General features: G+C 37.0%; 1 protein-coding gene across 5 annotated transcripts in view; it reads left to right on the forward strand.

Moving 5' to 3' along the window:
• THSD7B (thrombospondin type 1 domain containing 7B) overlaps positions 1-23620 on the forward strand; it is a 1494436-nt gene that overhangs the window by 1389687 nt on the left and 81129 nt on the right. For all 5 annotated transcript variants that reach the window (XM_086718478.1, XM_086718480.1, XM_086718479.1 and 2 more), the window contains 2 exons: positions 352-485; positions 7431-7581. In XM_086718478.1, the coding sequence (XP_086574604.1) occupies positions 352-485; positions 7431-7581 (285 nt within the window). The remainder of the gene's footprint in view (positions 1-351; positions 486-7430; positions 7582-23620) is intronic.

A 23620-nucleotide genomic window follows, 5' to 3' on the forward strand; every position in this document is an offset into this window, starting at 1 on the left:
GCCATATAATTGAGAGCTGGACCGTCTAATAGATGCTGTGTGAGGTCTTCAAGGAAATGAAATGGTAATGGAATTCTTATTTTCAGTGGTAGGAAATGACTGTCCTTTGTTCTCTTCTGTGAAGGCATACCATCAAATCTTAGTTGATTTCGCCTGTATGTTTCTTTAGGCAAGTCAGTAATTTCAGAGAAGCCAAATACATCTCGCTTTTTGGGAGTGTAATTTGGCTGTTTTAGCCAGAGTATAGTTCTTGGGTTATGTTCATCAGGCATTATTACAAGATATGCTGTTTTCATATACCTTGGGTAGTTCCACATAATTTTTTTTTCCTTTCCTATTCTTGCTTGGCAGGTCCATGAGGCAGTCCCATGTTACAGTGAATGCAATCAGTATTCCTGGGTTGTAGAACACTGGTCTCCATGCAAAATCCACAATGAGCTGAGATCTCTGCGCTGCGGAGGAGGAACGCAATCTAGGAAAATCAGGTGTGTAGAGATGGAGACACTTGGGAAATGGGCCTGTGGAACTTATACATTTTTATAAAAGAACAGTGTTGCTTATCCAAGTACACTCTGATTTTGACACCGCATACTCTGGCTTTCACTCATCATCAAGTATCTGTGGAAGCATATGTGCCCTAACTGCCATGTGTACAGTGGGATTTCCTCTGCAGTTCAGTCACAGTCCTTACCGTTTCCTACAAATGACTTAGGTGGGAAAGCTAATTGCATGGAGCAGGCTGGCATCCCTTCACTGACTCATAATCAGTTATAAGTTAAGTCTTAACAGTTACGGAGATGTTGAAAACAGGAGATTTTGGCTGTGATTTTGCTCTATGGGTAGTATAGTTGGTGGACATGATCTTAATTTTGAATGTCAATGCATTGAAAAGCTCAATTTAAACCCTCCCTATTAGCCCTGGAAACTAAAGTCTGAGAATATTTATAAACAGTAGCAATGAATTTTAATACAAAGAAAGCACACCTCTGAAAGAACTTAGTGAATTCTGGGTTATTTACAGAGCGGTCTTCTTTAATGTTTTTGTCTTGTAAATACAGCAGTGATAAGCAAAGGAAAACACTTGGTCTGAATTTGTCAAAATGGCCTATTCAAAAATGATTTGGAAAGAAAGAATTTCTTTACCAACTGAGGATAATGGGAATAAATGTTAGAGACTGAACAAGCAAAAACTAAAATATTAATGATAAACAATGGTTAGTATGTGAATTCAAGAAGAAAATAGAGTTTTAGCCAATTATTGAATCGCATGAGCATAGGGTATCATTCTGCGAGATTTAGGAAGCTCCATGTCAAACAGACAGTGCCCAAAGCCTGTAACTCCCTATGAATTCACTGTTGGATTGACGTCAGTTGCCAAGGCAGAGCCTGCTTATATGTGTTGATTGTTACTGAACATCAGTGAACCTACTTTATTCCATAAGTCAGTATGCACCCACATCCACCATTTCTGTGACTTAGTCCCAATGTTGCAAAACCACTGATAAGCATGTTGGAAGAAATAGCTGTTAGTGAAACTATAGATGTGCTCCTCCTCATCAACCTAAGTGAATGGCTAGTAGAGAAGTTGTCTTTTTGTCACTTTGTTCAGTCCCCTTTCCTCTTGGGACTGGTGTGCTCAGGTTGTCGCAGACTTTTTTCTCTTCAAAATCTGTGTCCCCTGTGTCTTGTTCTCATGGTTTTGAGAAATGACTGATCAATCTAGCTTATCAAGGAACAAGCAGCTGAGCTGTGGTACCTCCACTCTCATCCCAGACAGGCCTCTTACCAGTACTAAAGCAAAATCTCAGGAGAGAAAGGAAAGCTTTAAGAGAATAAATCACTACCAACAGAACTGTGGCAGGCTGATTGAGGAAAAACATACTTAAACAAGAAGGCCTTTAACTTCTCAGCTCAAACATATAGAGCTTGATATAATAAAAGTAACACAGCTACTGAATATCACTCTGATATGGGCTAAATTGCATTCCTCCAAAATTTATGTATTGTAGTCCAAATCTTGAGAACCTCAAAGTGTGGCTATATTTGGAGACGGCCTCTTTAAAGAGGTAATTAATGTAAAATGACGTCACTAGGATGGGTCCTAATCCAATCTGACCCATGTCCTCATAGAAAGAGGAGATTAGGACACAGACACAAAGGGAAGACCATGTAAAGCCACAGGGAGAAGACAGCCATCTGCCATCTACAAACCAACAAGAGGGGTCTCAGAAGAAACCACCCTGCCAGCACCTTCATCTCAGACTTGGAGCCTCTAGAACTGTGTGAAAATAATTTCTGATACTTAAGGCACCTAGTCTGTGATATTTTGTTGCAAATTTTGTTCTGGCAAATTTTGTCACGCTTTATGTGTATAATAACATTAATTATGGGAAGCAGATTTTCCAGGTGTGTTGCATTCCAAACCACTACTGACCTTAATAAGATGCTGTTAGAATGAATAAAATAGCTTATCCTTTCTCTTTCTTGAAACCTCTAATCTGGAGGACATCTTCACGGTTCATCTTGGGTTGCAATCTTCTATTAATTCAAAAATATTCTGTGTGTCAGGCAGTCTAGGCACTGGGGATAAAATGAACGAAATTTTCTATCCTCAAATAAATTGTAGCAGCAGGAAAAAAAAGATAAACACATAAACATAATGGAATGTCTTTACTATGAAATGCCAAGAAAAAAAATTGGATTGGAATGAGTGGGGATACTGTTTTGGAGAGGTTCGTCAGCAAAATATTGAAGCAGTGATCTGAATAAGATGAGAGATCTGAATGAATATAAAGATCTATAGAAAGAAATCCCAGGGAGAAGGAGTGTCCAAAGCCAGAAACCTTTTTTGGCTTGTTATAACAAGATGAATAGCAAGGTGTTCCATATGGCTGGTGTCACTACTCAAATCACACAGCCTTCTAAAACAATGTCAAAGAACTTTTTTTCCAACTGTTTGAAGCTATGAAATGTTTGAGACAGAGGAAATTACACAGTCTTATTTGCATTTGAAAGGACCTTGTCAGATGTAGTGTAGAGAAGGTATTTTGGAGTACATAAGTAGAAGCTGGGATGAAGTTTTCAGGGACACGGATGGTTAGATTGGACTTGGTAATAATGAAGATGGTAAGCAGGTCACATTGGACTATTCTTGGAAAGTACAGACCACAGGATTTATTTATAAAGTGATTGTAGAATGTGGAAGAAAGAAAAGCATCAAAGATGATGGCTAGGTTTTAGTGCCTGAACAATCATAGGAATGATGGTGCCATTTGTTGAGATGAGGAGTATTAGAAGCGAGTTTCAGAGAGAAAATCAAAAGCTAGCTTTTGAACACATTAAATTTGAGATGATTTTAGCCATCCGACCGCGACAGTACCATTTTGGAGTTCAGAGAGAGACAGTGGTATAAATTTGTGCATCAACAGCTTATACATTTGGTATATATTGATAAGAAAAGACATAAGAAATGGAGACCTGGGGAAATCCAATATTCATGATGACAACAAGGAGAAAACTATACAAAGGCACTGAAAAAGAATATCTGGAAAAGGAGGAAAACCATGAAAATGGGAAGATAGAGGGTTTTTCAAGAAAACAAATAATCAGTTGTTTCAAATGGTTGTCAGAAATTTACTAAGATGAGAATTGATTGTTGAGTTTGGCCATGTGGAGTCTGTTAATGATGCTGATAAAAGGTTTATCTGGATTAGTAATAAACATATGATTAATGTAAATTCAGCAGGTGGTTATGGAAGAAGTGGGGGAGAAGCATGTGGAGAGAGCAAATATAGACTAGCTTTAAAACCGTTTTGCCATGAGTTTTGAGAAGAAATGAGGTGACAATTGAAGGGAAATATGGCAAAGAAATTGATGATGCAGAATATGTATCTGCAGGGGCATTTTCATTTTGGAACATCTTCAATATCAGTCTTTTTAAGTCATTACTCTTGGGCTTGTCAGAACCACCAGAAAAGTCTGTTTGTAAATCATGCGTGAAATAGATAATCCTAGCAGCCAGTGTTTTGGGAACCTAATGGAAGAAAGCTGTTGATGTGGTAGACAGAATGGTGGCCCCCTAAAGATGTCACATTTTGATCACTGAAATCTGTGAATATGTTAACTTACATAGCAAAAGGGACTTTGCAGAGATGATATTAGGATTGAAAAGGGAAGATATTCCTGGATTGTCTGGGCGGGGACAATTTATTCACAAGGGTTCTTAAAAGTGGGAAAGGAAATGTACGAGAAAGGGAAATGTAACTACAGATGTAAGGCAGAGAGAGATGCAAGTCTGCTGGCTTTGAAGATGGAGAAAGGGGCCATGCCCAAGGAATGTGGGTGCCCCTAGAACCTTTAAAAAGATAAGGCAGTGGTTTCTCCTCTAGAGCATCCAGAAAGGACTCCAGCTTTGCCAAAGCAATGATGTTAGCCTAGTATGATCCATGTTGTATTTCTATACTATAGAATTATAAGATAATAAATCTGCATTGTTTAAACTTCTAGGTTTGTGGTCATTTTTTTCAGTGTGTTAACTCATACTTAAACCCTTATTTTTCAGTATGATACTCCCATCCTTAAGTGAGGCATGCATGTTCTAGCCCAAAGATTCTTTTTGTGACCCCTCCAGATAATAAACCTTCAGTTACCTGCAAGGGGAGTAGAGAGGCCATCAACTATCCTTGTGGACTGGAAGTAGGAGGGAGTCTGAGGGCCCAGGTACTTCTTAAACACGTGATCAGTAAATCTTCCAGGTTTTCAGCCTCACCTTCATCCATATTTCCAGAGGTAGTTGGTGCCACAAGTTCCTGAAATTTTTATGTGTTCTGGGGTGTAAATGGAGTTACTTCCTTTGTTTTTCCTTGAAGTCTTAGTATTCAGCTTTCTTGGTATGTATGCTAAGTTAGTTACCACTAGTTCATCTATTTTCCATTTGTTGCTTTTGTCCTTTTCCCATGTTCTTTGTCCTTGTAGGGAAATGCCTTGGGTTTTTGGGTTTTCTTTGTGGGCTTTTTGTGGATTTTGTAACAAATTCTTTTACTATTGTTTTTCTGGCATATTGGGAGTGAACAAAAGCTAATGCAAACACTGAATTGGATGCCACTGACCAGAAGTCTTATCTCTTCTTTCTCAGTGAAATAATAAAAGAACGTCAGCTGAGAGCATGTAGGCAAGAAGGAAAGCAATTTCCAACTTTTAAGTTTGTCCGGAGTAAGACACATAAGATATTTTGTGGTCTTTACTTCCACTATTGACTCTTACCACAAAAGAAATTAAAGTTCATAGATGACTCTATACAATGCCTCCCTATATTAAAAGGCATTACTTACATCTTCTCTCTCCTATTCTACATTAACCTCCTTTATACAATATATAGTCTTTCATTACTTAGCACCTCACAAAGCTTATTTTATTGTGTACAAGGTAATGGACTACTTTGCCATTTTCCTGAATTAAAAACAAAACTGTATGGCAGTTGGTTGAGCGTCCGATTCTTGATTTTGGCTCAGGTCATGATCCCAGGGTCGTGGGATTGAGCCCTGCATCAGGCTCCGTGGTAAGCATGGAGTTTGCTTAAGATTTTCTCTCTCTCCCTCTACCCCCTCCCTTGCTCATGTTCTCAATAATTCATTCTAGTATAGCATGATTTGAGGAGCACCAAAGTTTCTCCAGCATATGTATCTTAAAATGCTTATTCCTTGGCTATGGCATTGTGCCTGAAATTGTCAGATCAGCAAATGGCACCATTTAACTCTTCATTATTGTCATTTTCATCTTCACTTTATCATCACTAGAAGAAAAGTGTCCTAACAGTCGGGATCTTGCCCCTCGTGTCTGTCTGTCTGTCTCTCTCTCTCTCTCTGTCTCTCTCTCTCTTTCTTTTAGTTCTATATCTCAACAGCCAGGCAAGGGCCTGTTACCCAGTAAATCCTTAAAAATCATCCCTAAATGAATTATTATTGAAAATACTAACTTTGAATCCCATATCTAGCAGAAGAGACTTGCACACAGCTGGTCTTTCTTAAACATTTTTGAAAAAATGAATTGAAACATAAAATTCAAATTGGGATTTAATATCAATACAGAGAAATGCCTACTCATAGGGGTATAGTTGAATGGATGTTCACAACAAAGACACAGTTGTGTAGCTAGCCCAGAGACTGAGAAATAAAATATTACCAGGACTACCTTAAGCCCTTATCAGTAAGTAATCATTCCCCCAAACCACTGATACTGTAGATGAATATTGCCTACTTCTTAAATTTATATGAATGGAATCGTGTAGAGCATACTCTCTTGTGTCTATCTTCTTTTGTTCAGCATTGGATTTGTGATCTTCGTCCATGCTCTATAATGTAACAATAGTTCATGCGTTCCTACCACTTTGATAGCATTTAATTGAATTACTTACCACAATGTATTTATCTATTGATCTTGTTGAATATTTGGACTGTTTCTAGTTTGGATGATTATGAATAGTGTTAATATGCATATATTGTCAGATTTTTTTTTCTTTTTTGATACACATTCATACACATTTCTTTACATGTTATAGGCATGGAGTTGTTGGGTTACATGATACATCTATGTTTCGTTTTGGTAGATACTGCCAGCTAGTTTTTCAAGGAGTTTGTGCTCCAACCGACAATGTAAGAAGACTTACAGTTGTGGCATATTTTTGCCAACCCTTGATATTTTCCATATTTTTCACTGAAGCCATTCCAGTGGGTATGTAGTGGTATAATACTTCAGTTTTAATTTGATTGAATCAATAGCATGATTATTTTGTCTTGCCTTTGCCAGCATTCTTCTCAAGCCCAACATAGATTAGACCAAGCATCTGTACACCATGTGCTCAAATGCTGCATGTAAATGCTTACATATTGACCTTTGGTTTGTGATGCCAAAGTTCCTTACTGAAATGAAGAGAATACTTGAAAGAAAAGCATATTCAATTATGTTTCGCATTACTTGGTCATGACCTTAAATTGGACAAAGATTAAGGAAGTTTGGATGATGTGAGATGTAAGTGTAGGAAAGGTCTAAGAGAGTCACAGGAACTACGAAGGCTCTCACTGTTAAAAAGTGATGATGAATTCATTCAGAGAAGGAAAGACTTCAAAATTTCTTACCGTAAAAAGAAAATTCACTCTGTGCTGGACGTGAGTTAAAATAGTGTAGGTCTCTTGAGATAGAGAGTTCTTCAAGAATGACAGTGGACTCCAGTTTTTTTTGCGTTATTCTCTCCTGCTCTGCTGAATAAAGGATTATCATTCAATAAAGGTCAACTGGCTGAAGACGGAATATTTTTCCCTTGATTTCTCTGCTAGTCTTATTTTATGTTTAACTATCTTTGAGGGGTAAGTAACTATATCATAACTATTTTAAATTTACTCTCTATTGTTTTATCCTTTGATCTGGCTTTGCAGATGCGTGAGTGCTGCAGATAGTGAAGGGGGAGCCGTGGATAACAGCCTGTGCAACCAGGATGAAATTCCCCCAGAAACCCAGTCCTGCTCTCTCTTGTGTCCCAGTGAATGTGTCATGTCTGAGTGGGGACCTTGGAGCAAATGCCCACAGGTAATTTCTCTTCCCTTATCAGTACCCTAATCCTCCAGTGCTATCTTCACTGTTGGCCGCTATATATTCACAGTACTTGCTCTCCGAAACATTCTTCTAGTAACATGAGAATATAATTTTGCCTAAGAAGGAAGAAAAAAAAATTCAACAAGCGAGACTGAACAATTTAAAATGCCAGTGCTTCTCTTCAGGCCTTTATCATGGGAACGCGAACAAGGAAAATAAGCCTATAATGATCACACTAGGATTTGAATGCACACCCATTGTTAAAGAGGTCTTCTTTAGTACCAAAATGATTCTCATTGTAATCTCTTGGTTCTGTTCCATTTTTATCCTGGCAGAATCAATTATATCTTAGTAGCTCAACTCTCCTGTGTAATTTAGCTTCTGTTAGTGATGATCTGTTTTTGCCTTTTGCTGTTTTCCTGAAGATGAGGTGTTCTTTTGTCATGTTCTTCTTCCAGAGCTGACAAAAACCTTTTTTAAAGTCTAAAGCATTTGCCTTGATTTTTTTCTTTTTTTAAAAAGTGGAAAAATAACATGAGTGTGGAAAAATAAATATTCCTCAAATAGAATGGTTCCACTTAATATTCTCAGAAACTAAACTCTGATATTTTAGACTTGTATTTCAGCTTACAGAGCTAAAAAAAAAAAAAAAAAAAAAAAAAAAAAAAAGAGGATAAGGAGTATGTTATATGGCTCCAAACATTAGGAAAGGGAGACTTAGGGTACTTTGAATTCAGTGGTGATACTGACAGTTTATAAGAAGATTGTGTTAAATCTTTGCATGGAAATGGAAAATATTTTTGAAATCAGTTAATATTCTTTACTTGCAGTTTTGAATTATTGGTTCATCATTATATATTGCAGACTTATCTTTGACATTTCCATATTCAATTCCTAAAAGAGTTTTCCCTTTATTATTTTTTCTTTGTTGTATCTTGTTTTCGGGGGGTAGGACAACACAATGTTAAGATGAAGAGATATTAACGGTAATTTGTAGGAATGGAATGTTGGTCCTACTAAGTCACTTATTTTGTATAACTTAAATACAATGAAAGTTAACATTTATTGAGCACTTACTGTGTGCAAGGCACATGTAAAATTACTCTCTTTAGACCCTATACCAATCTTACTAAGTACATAATATTATCAGTCCCATTATAGAGATGGACAAACTGATTCTCAGGAAGGCTAAGTAGCTTGCACAAAGTTTTACACTGAATAAGTGATGGAGCTGGGAATAAACTTGATGCTGTCTGCTGAAGACAAAGCCTTTGCTCTTACATCCTTGGCTCCCTTATCTTAGAAGAATTAAGGTAGATTTACACCCACTACTTCTCTTTCTTTAAGATGCAGCATTTATTTTAAGAAACAAAGCAAGTTCAGGGCACCTGAGCAGCTCAGTCAATTGAGTGTCTGACTCTCGATTTCGGCTTAGGTCATGATCTCAAGGTCGTGTGATCAAGCCCCGAGTCCCCTGTCAGGTTCCACACTCAGTTTAAGATTTTTTTTTCTCTCTCTCTCCCTCTGCCTCTTTCCTCAACTCAGTCAGTCTCTCCCTCTCCGTCTCTCTCCCTCCCACCAAATTAAAAAATCAAAAAGATAGAACAAAGCAAGTTAACTGTCAGTATGTTTACTCTTTGACTACATATAGGTAGTTATAAGTACATATATTCACACTTTAGAAAATGTGGCAGCATACATTATTAATCAACTTGCAGAAGAATTAGCAACCTGAATAAGTTAAATGTAGAGGTCATGATCTTCCTTCTCTTTTTTCCAGTTTTCTCACAGTAAACTCCATTAGGCTTCACATTACAATGAAAATGTTGCCCTCTTAAGTCAAGGAGTCTCTCCATTGAGCTAAATGTCTGTTGTAGGAGCATTGTATACAGTGTTATGATGGCCTGGCATCCTGTGTTTATTTCTTTGAATTTCTAAGAGGCAATTTTCTTTAAGGTTTGCTTTTCCCAACATAATCACACTACTTTTAGAGCACTTAGAAATTGGAGATAGAGAAAGCATTTCAGCTACCTTTCATATGTCTGGAAGATGACATTGGCAGTTACTCGCTTGTCAGCAGGAAGTGAGAGTGTTGGTCTGTCAACTGCTTATGTACCTGCTCAGTAAAATAATAATAATAATAATAATAATAATAATAATAATAATATTAATAGCTATGACAACAGTAATAACTTTCATTGAACACATCTTATGTAATAAGCACTGTGCTGGAATTTCATAACCCTATGCTATGATGATAGACATTTGTCCACAGTCACTCAGGTCTGTTTGACCACAATGACCTTGTTCTTTCTAGATGCTGTGCTGCTCTCAAGTGTAAATAAAGTCTTTAAAATGGAAAAAAATGTAGTCAGGGCTCAAACCTGACTCTCTTAAATGTGTTGCATAATTTTAATAAATTGCAACATCTTAGCATAATGCCCCAACGTTATAGGTGCTTAAGCAGTACTTGATAATGATCATGATCATGATTATAGCAAAGTTAGCAAGCTGGATCTTTATACTTGACGTTTAATTAGCACTTCAATGTGCATTTTCTGAGAAAAATAAAACAATTGTGTAATTGTTCTCTATAGCACGTACTGATTTGTGCATCTAACTATTGGCCATTATTTTACTAAATTCTCCTTTGATAGTCAGCAGTGTGACATATGTTAATAGGACCAATTCACTATGTTTTTCTTTCATCTTTTTCTTCCAAGGGCACTCACACACATAGAGTGTGACTTAGAGTCAAACACATAACCAAAAAAAAAAAAAAAAACAAATAAGGAGAAGTGCCCCCCCACCAACCAACAAAGAAACAAACAAAAATAGGATATTTCTGAGACAAAAGTATGTTTATCTTTTTTTGGTACTCTGAAATTTACATTTTGATTTAACTGTAAAAACTACATTTAATGTGAAAGAAGCTTAATATGTTTTAAATACAGTAAATAGATTTGCCAGTTAATTAAAAAAAGCTTAGCAAAACCAATTATTCAAGTAAAATTATGTTTTGATTTCCCAGCATGTGTCCTACACTCAGGCTAAGCATATGAGATAGACCATCACTGCTACCAAAGAACTCAGAGCTCTGGTATCTTTATAAGTGCATACTGTATATGTCTAACAAAGGATTCAATAGCTGAGTAGCAGTGTTTATTAGTTCACACTGTTTTACTAATAAAGTGGTAGGCAATATATAAAATGATTATACTTCCTAACCTCTGGGTCAATGACTTTCACTCTCGCACATGTAAGAAGCCTCTAGAAAGTACATTTACACACAGTATCTCTGCCCTGTCCCATAGATTCTGATTCAGTACATCTGGGTGAGGATCATGAGTCTGCATTTATAAAATTTCCAGGTGATGCTGATTCTGCTATTCTGGGAACACATTCTGAGTCCCAAGGCTAAGGCCATTACATTCAAGTCATGTTTTTTTCTCAATCAACCTCACTGTAATCACAACTATTTGTTGAATATTGAGTGAGCATGTAGAATTAATTGGACACCTAGTTTATATTTACAGATGCTTTCCATGTGCCAGAAATGTGCTTAGCACTTTGTATTTATTATCCCACTTAATCTGCAGAATGCCACTATGAAATATACTATTATCCTCCCAATGTATAAATGAGCAAACTGAGTCTCAGGTTAGTAACCTGCTTTTAAACAGCTAGCAAAAGGGACATGACTATTTAAGTCTGTGTAATCTGTACATAATCCCTAACCACTCAAAAGAAAAAGAATCCATACTTCCTGTCCTAGAGAATATACTAACCTGTAAAATCTGTTGTCTCTTTTTGTGGTTTACTTTGGATATTGGATTTGTGAATAAGTTGAATAATCTACATCATTTGACTAGTTTGCCAAGGAGGGAAAGCAAAATAGTCACAAACGAGGGTGTGACCTAATGCACAGGGAAACTTGCTGGCTGTGTGGCTATGGCCAAGTTACAAGTTCCTCATCGGGAAATAAGGACAATGGCCACTGCTTTTCCAGATCATTTAAAGATTAGAGATAATGTGTATAAAGTGAACAGCACAAGTATTACTTGATACAGATTTATTAAAAACAAAAGAGAGAAAAGTAAGAAGCAAATCAAAGTTTTATACTGTGGTTTATACAGTGGTTGGGAAACAAGATAGGTTGGTATATATTTTCTAAGTCATACAGGTAATGTCCCTTCTTTCACACAAAATGGGTTATTATGTGATCTTACAGAAATAAAATGTCACCTTCTCTGCTGAAAAAATGACTTATGCTTAATTTGATAGCAGTCCCTAAAAATAAGGCTTCAGAAAGATAACTTTGAATGAATGGGTCACTGACCTTAAAGTTACTGCCAATTGCAAAGCATACCAAAGAGCAAATAAGACAAAGGCATAAAAAATTGTGTTGGGACCATTTTCACTGTATTGCAAAGAACTGGAGACTATAAATGGATCAAGAAAAACAAACACAATTCAAGGCAGAATTTGAAGAAAATGGAAAACCACGTGTTTAACTTATTTTTATGTTCTTGTTTTTCATACAACATACACACACACCTCATTTATTTTTTTTATTCCAATATGCTTACTTCTCTAGAATGATTTAATGTGGAAGGAAGCTTATAGAATTGTACATTTAAAAACCTTTTCAATAGTGTTCACCCTTTAAAGGTATACATATGTGTATAAGTACACAAATATGAAAAATATATATAAATAGTTCATTGTTTATTACTACAAATTTCTCTTTTACCTACCTAATCCTAATTGCTTCCCATTTTTATCCTTATTCTTCATAAATTTTGCTGATAAGTATTATTCATAGAATCATATATTCTTCAAGAGAGGTTTATAAATTTCTAAATTCAGAAACTGTTCAGCCCTTGACATAACTGAAAGAATATATGGTTCTCGTCATGTATGCTGCCAATCCCTACAGAAATTTTCTATTGAGTAATACAGATTTTCTATTTTTACGACTCTCCTTGGAGGCTCACTGAAGGAATTTCTGAAACAATAATGTTGATAGAAGGCAGCAGAGAGGGTCCTAGAAGTGAATTCCAAAGTGAGGTATACTTTACAGAAATAAACCTTTGCAAACCCTATCCAGAAAGATGACTTAAATTTAGCAAACCTACTTGAACTTTAATTGATTTACTTCCAGCTGAATGCACCAAAAGCTGGTCAGAACTAAAGCTGGGCATACCCTCTCACTGTAGGAATTGGAGACTCATTTAACAGCTGTCCACATACAATCTCATGATCAAACAGTGACTCAAATCTTTGCCTTATTACCAGGGCAACTTCTGAAGAAGCATCACAAAGGAGGGCTTTGCAAAGAAACTAGAGTTTAAGTGCAACTGAATCTGGATTCTTTCATAATCTTAATATGATGCCAGTATAGGTATATAGTAACAGATATATACTACCATTACCCTCCCAGGTGAAGAAACTTTTAGTTTAAAAGAGATAGAGAAATGTAGACCAATTTTCTAAGAGCTCCAGAAGTAAGCATTTGAGGACTAAGAAAAACCTTATTTTTTTCATGACGCTCCAGTATTATTTTTTGTAGGGTCTGTCAACAGTGACATTTTATTACTGATGACTCAGCATTTTCAGTACCTTAGCACTGAAACAGCACTCTAAAAGTTATGTTTCCAGGAAAACAATGTACCCCAATGTATACTACTCATATTCACCTCCAAGCACTTTATCAACCTCTTTTCAATCCATAACATGCAGATGACAACCTGTATTTGTCTCTGGAGGGCATGTCTAATGGTCATGACCCTTAAGTTGCCTTATGCTTTTCTTTGACTCACAACTGAAGGCCAGTGGAGGGAAATGATAATTTTTTTATATGCTGGACTGAAAACTCTGGTTGTTTTTGTTAAATTGATATTGTCTCTTTATTAGAAGCCAGTAATTCATTACACAGAGCTTTGTGGAGTATTTTACCCCACTGTCAGTGAGATTTAATATAACCTAGAACCATTCTTACTTCCAGAATTATACTAGGTCCTGCCAAAAAAAAGGGTCTCATTTCATGCAATGTAGTAGCAAATGATAATCCTATAAAGGCAGCCTTTGGGCTCATCCAGTTTTTTTGTTTTGTTTTGTTTTGTTTTGTTTTTTTTAATTTAATTTGTTTTTCTTTCTTTTGCAGTGTGATTTTTTTTTTGAATCTCACTATCATCAATTTGGGATACAAAATAAGTTTCTATTGCACTTAGTATCTCTGTCTCTGTCTGCCTCTACTCTACTTATCTTTACCTCTTTACCTCTATTTGTAGATATGATTTAGTAGAGAATAAAATAGGGGGAAAGTCTAGAGGTCTCATTGTTTGTTACATAGGCAATATTTCATTCCATCCCTTTATTTTCCAAATGGTAACTGTCTGCTCCATTGTGCCTAGTGTCCCTGGTACAGAGAATTCTAGTTTACCTTTTTTTTTTTTTTTTTTTTTTTTTTTCCCAAATAACAAAGGTCTACTACAGAGAGTTGAGAAAGGCTAGCATCTGGCTATGCTAAGTGGGCAGAGGCTACATGGGTGGGTTAACTGCTTCAAAAACAGACTTTCAATGAGCCCTAGTTTTGAGTCCTAATTTCACCTCCTTTTTCAGATCTTTTAGTAGTATTTCCTGAAGTTCTTCACAGTGTCCTGTCTTTAACCCAAATCTCTATCAGTTGAATCCTCACACAATTTATGGTGTCTCATGCCACAGAAAAGTATTTAGTTTCTATGAAACTAAGTTATTTCTTGCTTAAAAACTTAAATGATTTATTTAAAAAATATTTCCAATATTTTTATTGTTTAAAAATACATGAGGATATCTAATTCATCTGGCTTTTAGTTTTGTATATGGTATGAAATAGACTTTTCTCTTAAATTCTAAATGAATATTTCTCCACTGACTTGTTTCTGTATTTTATATTGTACGCATTTTTTAACTTGTTCATGAGAGGGTTTCTTTTCTTCATTTTTTTTGTCCTATGCAATTAAAATTTACATAACTGTAAATTTTTTTTTTCTGTGTGCATTTCTGCTGGTTATGCATTTCTGCTGGTTAGTTCTAAGGTCTAATTAAACTTGAATGTTATATGTATCTTGTACCTACTATGTTTTTTAAGTTTTCTTATTAATTTTACTGGTTGTCTTTTTAAATTAGTTTACATAGTTCTTTTTATATATATTTATTTTTTTTTAACATTTATTCATCTTTGAGAGACAGAGAGCATGAGCAGGGAAGGGGTAGACAGAGGGAGACACAGAATCCAAACCAGGCTCCAGGCTCTGAGCTATCAGCACAGAGCCCGATGTGGGTCTCGAACTCAAAAACTGCAAGATCATGACCTGAGCCGAAGTTGGACACTCAACCAACTGAGCTGCCCAGGTGCCCCTTACATTCTTTTTTTTTTTTTTTTTAATATAAAATTTATTGTCAAATTGGTTTCCATACAACACCAGTGCTCATCCCAACAGGTGCCCTCCTCAATGCCCATTACCCACTTTCCCCTCCCTCCCACCCCCCATCAACCCTCAGTTTATTCTGTTTTTAAGAGTCTCTTATGTTTTGACTCCCTCCCTCTCTAGCCTTTTTTTTTCCCTCCCCCTCCCCCATGGTCTTCTGTTAAGTTTCTCAGGATCCACATAAGAGTGAAAACATGGTATCTGTCTTTCTTGGTATGACTTATTTCACTTAGCATAACACCCTTCAGTTCCATCCACCTTGCTGCAAATGACCAGATTTCATTCTTTCTCATTGCCAAGTAGTATTCCATTGTGTATATAAACCACATTTTCTTTATCCATTCATCAGTTGATGGACATTTAGGCTCTTTTCATAGTTTGGCTATTGTTGAAAGTGCTGCTATAAACATTGGGGTACAAGTGTCCCTATGTATCCTGTCTCCCTTGGGTAAATTCCTAGCAGTGCTATTGCTGGGTCATAGGGTAAGTCTATTTCTAATTTTTTGAGGAAACTCTGCACTGTTTTCTAGAGTGGCTGCACCATTTTGCATTCCCACCAACAGTGCAAGAGGGTTCCCGTTTCTCCACATCCTCCCCAGCATCTATAGTCTCCTGATTTGTTCATTTTAGCCACTCTGACTGGTGTAAGGTGATATCTCAGTGTGGTTTTGATTTGTATTTCCCTAATGAGGAGTGACGTTGAGCATCTTTTCATGTGCCTGTTGGCTATCTGGAAGTCTTCTTTAGAGAAGTGTCTATTCATATCTTCTGTCCATTTCTTCACTGGATTATTTGTTTTTCAGGTGTGGAGTTTGGTGAGTTCTTTATACATTTTGGATACTAGCCCTTTGTGCGATATATCATTTGCAAATATCCTTTCCCATTCCATCGATTGCCTTTTAGTTTTGTTGATTGTTTCCTTTATAGTGCATAAACTTTTTATCTTATGAGGTCCCAATAGTTAATTTTTGCTTTTAATTCCCTTTGGGGATGTGTCAAGTAAGAAATTGCTGCGGCTGAGGTCAGAGAGGTTTTTTTCCCTGCTTTCTTCTCTAGGGTTTTGATGGTTTCCTGTCTCACATTCAGGTCCTTCATCCATTTTGAGTTTATTTTTGTGAATGGTGTAAGAAAGTGGTCTAGTTTCATTCTTCTGCATGTTGCTGTCCAGTTCTCCCAGCACCATTTGTTAAAGAGACTGTCTTGTTTCCATTAGATATTCTTTCCTGCTTTGTCAAAAATTAGTTGGCCATACTTTTGTGGGTCCAATTCTGGTGAGTCTCTATTCCATTGGTCTATGTGTCTGTTTTTGTGCCAATACCATGCTGTCTTGATGATTACAGCTTTGTAGTAGAGGCTTAAGTCTGGGATTGTGATGTCTCCCGCTTTGGTCTATTTCTTCAATATTACTTTGGCTATTAGGGGTCTTTTGTGGTTCCATTTAAATGTTAGGATTGCTTGTTCTAGCTTCGAGAAGAATGCTGGTGTAATTTTGGTTGGGATTGCATTGAATGTGTAGATTGCTTTGGATAGTATTGACATTTTAACAATATTTATTCTTCCAATCCATGAGCACGGAATGTTTTTCCATTTCTCCATTTTCCAATGTATCTTCTTCAATTTCCTTCATAAGTTTTCTATAGTTTTCAGCATACAGATCTTTTACATCTTTGGTTAGGTTTATTCCTATGTATTTTATGCTTCTTGGTGCAATTGTGAATGGGATCAGTTTCTTTGTCTTTCTGTTACTTGATTATTAGTGTATAAGAATGCAACTGATTTCTGCACATTAATTTTGTATCCTGTGACTTTGCTGAATTCATTTATCAGTTCTAGGAGACTTTTGGTGGAGTCTATTGGGTTTTATCATGGGTATAATATCATGTCATATGCAAGGAGGGAAAGCTTGACTTCATCTTTGCCAATTTTGATGCCTTTGATTTCCTTTTATTGTCTGATTGCTGATGCTAGGACTTTCAACACTATGTTAAACAACAGCAGTGAGAGTGGACATCCCTGTCGTGTTCCTGATCTCAGAGGGAAGGATCTCAGATTTTCCCCATTGAGGATGATACTAGCCATGGGCTTTTCATAAATGCCTTTGATGATGTTTAAGTATGGTCCTTCTATCCCGACTTTCTCAAGGGTTTTTATTAAGAAAGATGCTGAATTTTGTCAAATGCTTTTTCTGCATCAATTGACAGGATCATATGGTTCTTATCTTTTCTTTTATTAATGTGATATATTACATTGATTGATTTTCAAATATTGAACCCTGCAGCCCAGGAATGAATCCCACTTCATCATGGTGAATAATTCTTTTTATATGCTGTTGAATTCGATTTGCTAGTATCTTATTGAGAATTTTTGCATCCATATTCATCAGGAATATTGGCCTGTAGTTCTCGTTTTTTGCTGGGTCTCTGTCTGGTTTGGGAATCAAAGTAATGCTGGCTTCATAGAATGAGTCTGGAAGTTTTCCTTCCCTTTCTATTTTTTGGAACAGCTTGAGAAGGATAGGTATTATCTCTGCTTTAAATGTCTTGTAGAATTCCCCAGGGAAGCCATCTGGTCTTAGACTCTTATTTGTTGGGAGATTCTTGATAACTGATTCAATTTCTTCACTGGTTATGGGTCTGTTCAAATTTTCTATTTCTTCCTGTTTGAGTTTTGGAAGTGTGTGGGTGCCTAGGAATTTTTCCATTCTTCCTAGTTGTCCAGTTTGTTGGCATATAATTTATCATAGTATTCCCTGATAATTGCTTGTATTTCTGAGGGATGGGTTGTAATAATTCAATTTTTATCCATTATTTTATCCATTTGAGTCATCTCCCTTTTCTTTTTGAGAAGCCTGGCTAGAGGTTTATCAATTTTGTTTATTTTCTCAAAAAGCAACTCTTGGTTTCATTGATCTGCTCTACAGTTTTTTTTCAGATTCTATATTGTTTATTTATGCTCTGATCTTTGTTATTTCTGTTCTTCTGCTGGGTTTGTGGTGTCTTTGCTATTCTGCTTCTGTTTCCTTTAGGTGTGCTGTTAGATTTTGTATTTGGGATTTTTCTTGTTTCTTGAGATAGGCCTGGATTACAATGTATTTTCCTATCAGGACTGCCTTCACTGCATCCCAAAGCATTTGGATTGTTGTATTTTCATTTTCATTTGTTTCCATTTATTTTTTAATTTCTTCTCTAATTGCCTGGTTGACCCATTTATTCTTTAGTAGGGTGTTCTTTAACCTCCATGCTTTTGGAGGTTTTCCAGACTTTTTCCTGTGGTTAATTTCATGTTTCATAGCATTGTGGTCTGAAAATGTGTGTGGTATGATCTCAATTCTTTTATACTTATGAAGGGCTGTTTTGTGACCTGTTATGTGATCTATCTTGGAGCTTTCTCCAAGTGCATTCAAGAAGGAAGTATATTCTTTTGCTTTAGGATGCAGAGTTCTAAATACATCTGCCAAGTCCATCTGATCCAATGTATAATTCAAGGCCTTTGTTTCTTTATTGATCCTGTGTCTAGATGATCTATCCATTGTTGTAAGTGGGGTGTTAAAGTCCCCTGCAATTACCACATTCTTATCTATAAGGTTGCTTATGTTTGTGATTGTTTTATATATTTGGGGGCTCCCATATTCGGTGCATAGACATTTATAATTGTTAGCTCTTTCCGATGGATAGACCCTGTAATTATTATATAGTGCTCTTCTTCATCTTTTGTTACAGCCTTTAATTTAGAGTCTAGTTTGTCTTATATAAGTATGGCTACTCCAGCTTTCTTTTGACTTACAATAGTCAAAAGCACGATAGATAGTTCTCTAGCCCCTTACTTTCAATCTGAAGGTGTCCTCAGGTCTAAAATGAGTCTCTTGTAGACAGCAAATAGATGGGTCTTTTTTTTTAATCAATTTTTTATCAATTTATCTATGTCTTTTGGTTGGAGCATTTAGTCCATTTACATTCAGTGTTATTATTGAAAGATATGGGTTTAGAGTCATTGTGATGTCTATAGTTTTCATGTTTGTAGTGGTGTCTCTGATACCTTGAAACATTTCACTCACAGAATCCCCCTTAGGATCTCTTGTAGGGCTGGTTTAGTGGTGATGAATTCTTTCGGTTTTTGTTTGGGAAGACCTTTATCTCTCCTATTCTGAATGATAGACTTGCTGGATAAAGGATTCTCAGCTGCATATTGTTTCTGTTCATCAGATTGAAGATTTTCTGCCATTCCTTTCTGGCCTGCCAAGTTTCAGTAGATAGGTCTGCCCCTAGTCTTATGGCGCTCCCTTTGTAAGTTAGAGCCTGTTTATCCCTAGCTGCTTTCAGAATTTTCTCTTTATCCTTGTATTTTGCCAGTTTCACTATGATACGTTGTGCAGAAGATTGATTCAAGTTACTTCTGAAGGGAGTTCTCTGTGCCTCTTGGATTTCAATGCCTTTTTCCTTCCCCAGATCAGGGAAGTTCTCAGCTATGATTTGTTCAAGTACACCTTCAGCCCCTTTCTCTCTCTTCTTCTTCTGGAATTCCTATGATACGGATATTGTTCCGTTTCATTGCATCACTTAGTTCTCTAATTCTCCCCTCATACTCCTGGATTTTTTTTATCTCTCTTTTTCTCAGCTTCCTCTTTTTCCATAATTTTATCTTCTAATTCACCTATTCTCTCCTCTGCCTCTTCAGTCCAAGCTGTGGTGGGTGCATTTTATTTTGCACCTCATTTATAGCATTTTTTAGCTCCTCCTGACTGTTTCTGATCTCTATAGCAATAGATTCTCTGCTGTCCTCTATACTTTTTTCAAGCCCAGCAATTAATTTTATGACTATTATTCTAAATTCTTGTTGCGTTATACTGCTTAAATTGTTTTTGATCAATTCGTTAGCTGTCGCTATTTCGGGAGTTTCTTTTGAGGAGAATTCTTACGTTTGGTCATTTTGGATTGTCCCTGGAGTGGCGCGGAACTGCAGGGCACTTCCCCTGTGCTGTCTGGAGTAACTTGTGTTGGTGGGCGGGGCCACAGTCAGACCTGATGTCTGCCCCCATCCCACCGCTGGGGCCATAGTCAGACTGGTGTGTACCTTATCTTCCCCTCTCCCAGGGGCAGGACTCACTGTGGAGTGGTGTGGCCCCTGTCTGGGCTACTTGCACACTGCCAGCCTTGTGGTGCTGCTTTGATGGGATCTGGTGTATTAGCTGGGGTGGATCTGCAAGGTGCACAGGGGTGGGAGAGGCAGGCTTAGCTCACTTTGCCCTTGGTTGTCCCCTGCGGGAGGGGCCCTGCGGCACCAGGAGGGAGGCAGGCAGACCCTTCAGAGGGATAGATCCACAGAAGAACAGCGCTTGGGTGTTTGTGGGTGCAAGCAAGTTCAGTGACAGGAACTGGCTCCCTTTGGGATTTCAGCTGGGGGATGGGAGAGGGAGATGGCGCTGGCCAACACCTTTGTTCCCTACGGAGCTGAGCTATGTCTTCGGGGGCTCAACACCTCTCCCTCCCAGTGTCCTCTCACCCTCCCCGCTCTCCAGGAGCAGCACTGTTCACTTTTAACATTCCAGAGGTTAAGTCCCGCTGGCTGTCAGAACTCATGCAGTCTGGCCCCTCTGCTTTTGCAAGTCAGACTCGGGGGCTCTGCCTTGCCCGGCGGGCTGCCCCTCCACCCCAAGCCAATCTGTGTAGCGAGCACCACCTCTCCACCCTTCCTACCCTCTTCTGTGGGCCTCTTGTCTATGCTTGGCTTCGGAGAGTCCATTCTGCTAGACTTCTGGTGGTTTTCTGGGTTACTTAGGCAGATGTGGGTGGAATCTAAGGGATCAGCAGGATGAGGTGAGCCCAGCATCCTCCTACACTGCCATCTTCCATCCGATCCGTTAGTTTACATTATTAGATTTTCCATATGATATAATCATACAACCTATATATAACCACAAAATCTGCAAATAATTATATTTTATCTTTTTTGATGTTTATATTATTTTTCTAGACATTTTATTATCAAGAACTTCATAAGTAATGCCAAAAATCGAAAAGAAATCATTTTAGTCTTTCCCTGGTTTTAATCATAAGATGTTTGAGTCATTTTTTCTCATATTTAAGAATTTCCTCTAAATTCCTTTTTAACCTATTTGTAACTATATCTGTATATATGTATACATGTTTTCAGAAATGACTTGTTTCATCAAATGCTTTTTACTATTACTGATACAAGTTTTAGAGTTTGTCCTTTATGAATATTATGATTTCAAAATAGAACTGACTTTGAAATGTGCATGTATTTTAAAACTCTATGATTATAGTTTATCATTATTTTAATTGGTTCAGGATGTTTCTCTCTCTCATTCTTCTCATATTAAAATGTTGTATTTAATATTATGCTTATTTGGAAAAATACATGTGAAAGGCTTCCAGATATTTCTTTCCTGTGAGCCAGTTTTTTGAAATACAGGAATTTGTTCTTTAAAATTTTAAACACATCTGGAGCCAGGTTATTATCCAATAGAATGTTTTTGAAAATCCTTCCAGTTTCTTGCACAGTTATGTTCTTTTGAAATCCTCTACTTCTTGAGTCAATTTTAGTCTTTGACATAATGCATGAGCATGGCATATTTTGCTAGATTTTTTACAAAATCAATATAAAGTAATTTTCTCTTTGAATTCATTTAATCTCCTATCTGTGATTATCTCCCTTTCTTTTTCTCACATGGTATTTATCTCATATGTATTTATCACATACTGTGTAAACATGTGTGGGTGTGTGTGGGTGTGTGTGGATGTGTATTTCTGGCATTTTGACATTTCTGTTTTCTTCCATATATTGGTGTTTAAGTCTTGTGTTTTATGTTTTAGTTCATATACCTTAAATATATATTGGTATGTATTTTCAGTGTTTGAGCAGATACATTCCTGTCATTTATTTTTGTTTTCAATATCTTTGGCTATTTCCATATCTTATTATTCCCAATAAAACTTCTACCATTTTTGTTAAACTTTGAAGGAAAAGAAATTTGGATGTTTATTAAATTTCTATTTAATGTGAATTTGAAAAGATTTTTACCTCAGTATATCCAGTTAAAAATTAAAATATGGTATATTTTCTCTTTTTTATTGAAATATAGTTGACATACAATATTATATTTTTTCACATGTACAACATAATTGTATGACATTTACATACATTATGAAAAGCTCACCCTGATCGGTCAAGTTACCATCTGTCACCATACATTGGTGTCATGTAATGTATAGTTATTACAATATTATTGACTATATTCCCTATGCTGCACTTTACATTTTACATACTGTACCTCTTAATCCCCTTCACCTATTTCACTCATTCTCCCACCCCTCTCCCCTCTGGAAACCACTGGTTTGTTTTCTGTAATTATGAGTCTGTTTCAGTTTTGTTTGTTCATTTGTTTTGGTTTTAGATTCCATATATAAGTGAAAGCATATGATATTTATATTCTCTGACTTATTTTACCTAGCATAATACCCATTATGTCTATCCATGTTGTCACAAATGGCAATATTTAATTCTTTTTTATGGCTGAGTAATATCAAGTTGTGTGTGTGTGTGTATATATATATATATATATATATATATATATGCCACATATATGCATATGTATGTATGGTATACAAACACACACACACACATACATATGTATATATATACCATATCTTTTTTATCCACTTATCTATTGATGAACACTTCTGTTGCTTCTCTGAGTGGCCCAGGCACTTTTCAAATGCTGCCTCTATGCTGAGTCTCAGAGGAGTGAGTTTATGCATGGGCCCTTTAAGAGCAGAGTGTCTATATCCCTTTGGCACTCTTAGAGTGAAGCCCTCCTGATTTCCAAAGTCAGATGTTAGGGTGGCTAGTTTTTATAACACAGATTCCCAGGGTGGGGGTGAGAGGATGTGGGGTGCCTGATGTGGGGCTTGAACCCCACACTCCTCAGGGAGGACGTCTATGCCTGTGATACCACTCATGCTTACGGGTCACAATGCTAGGGTTATGGGTATCACTCAGACCTCATCTGCCCCTTCTGCTCACTGGATATGACTTTTTCTTTATATTTTTAGCTATGTAAGAGCTGTTTGGCTAGTGTTGAGGTCACACTCAGCGAGAGTTGCCTTGTATATTGTTGTACCCTTGGTATGTCGCTGGGGGGAGGTAAACTGAGGATTCTCCTACTCCACCATCTTGATTGGGCTCTCTCTCTCTCTCTCTCTCTCTCACACACACACACACACACACACACACACACACACACATACACACACACACACACAAATATATAGAATATATTAGTATATTATAATTACATAATAGTCATAATTATATAGTATAATTATAATTATATATATATTAGAGAGCAAGAATGAGGGAGAGGGGCGGGGGGTGGGAGAGAGAGAGAGAGAGAGAGAGAGAGAGAATGAATCTTAAGCAGGCTCCACGCTCAGCACACAGCCCAATGCAGGGCCCACTTCCACAACTCTGGGATCATGGCCTGAGCCAAAATCAAGAGTTGGACACTCAACCCACTGAGCCCCCCAGGTGCCCCTCTTTCT

Source organism: Puma concolor, chromosome C1 (assembly GCF_028749965.1).
Source record: "Puma concolor isolate L17-30 chromosome C1, mPumCon1.1.hap2, whole genome shotgun sequence".
Taxonomy (NCBI): domain Eukaryota; kingdom Metazoa; phylum Chordata; class Mammalia; order Carnivora; family Felidae; genus Puma; species Puma concolor.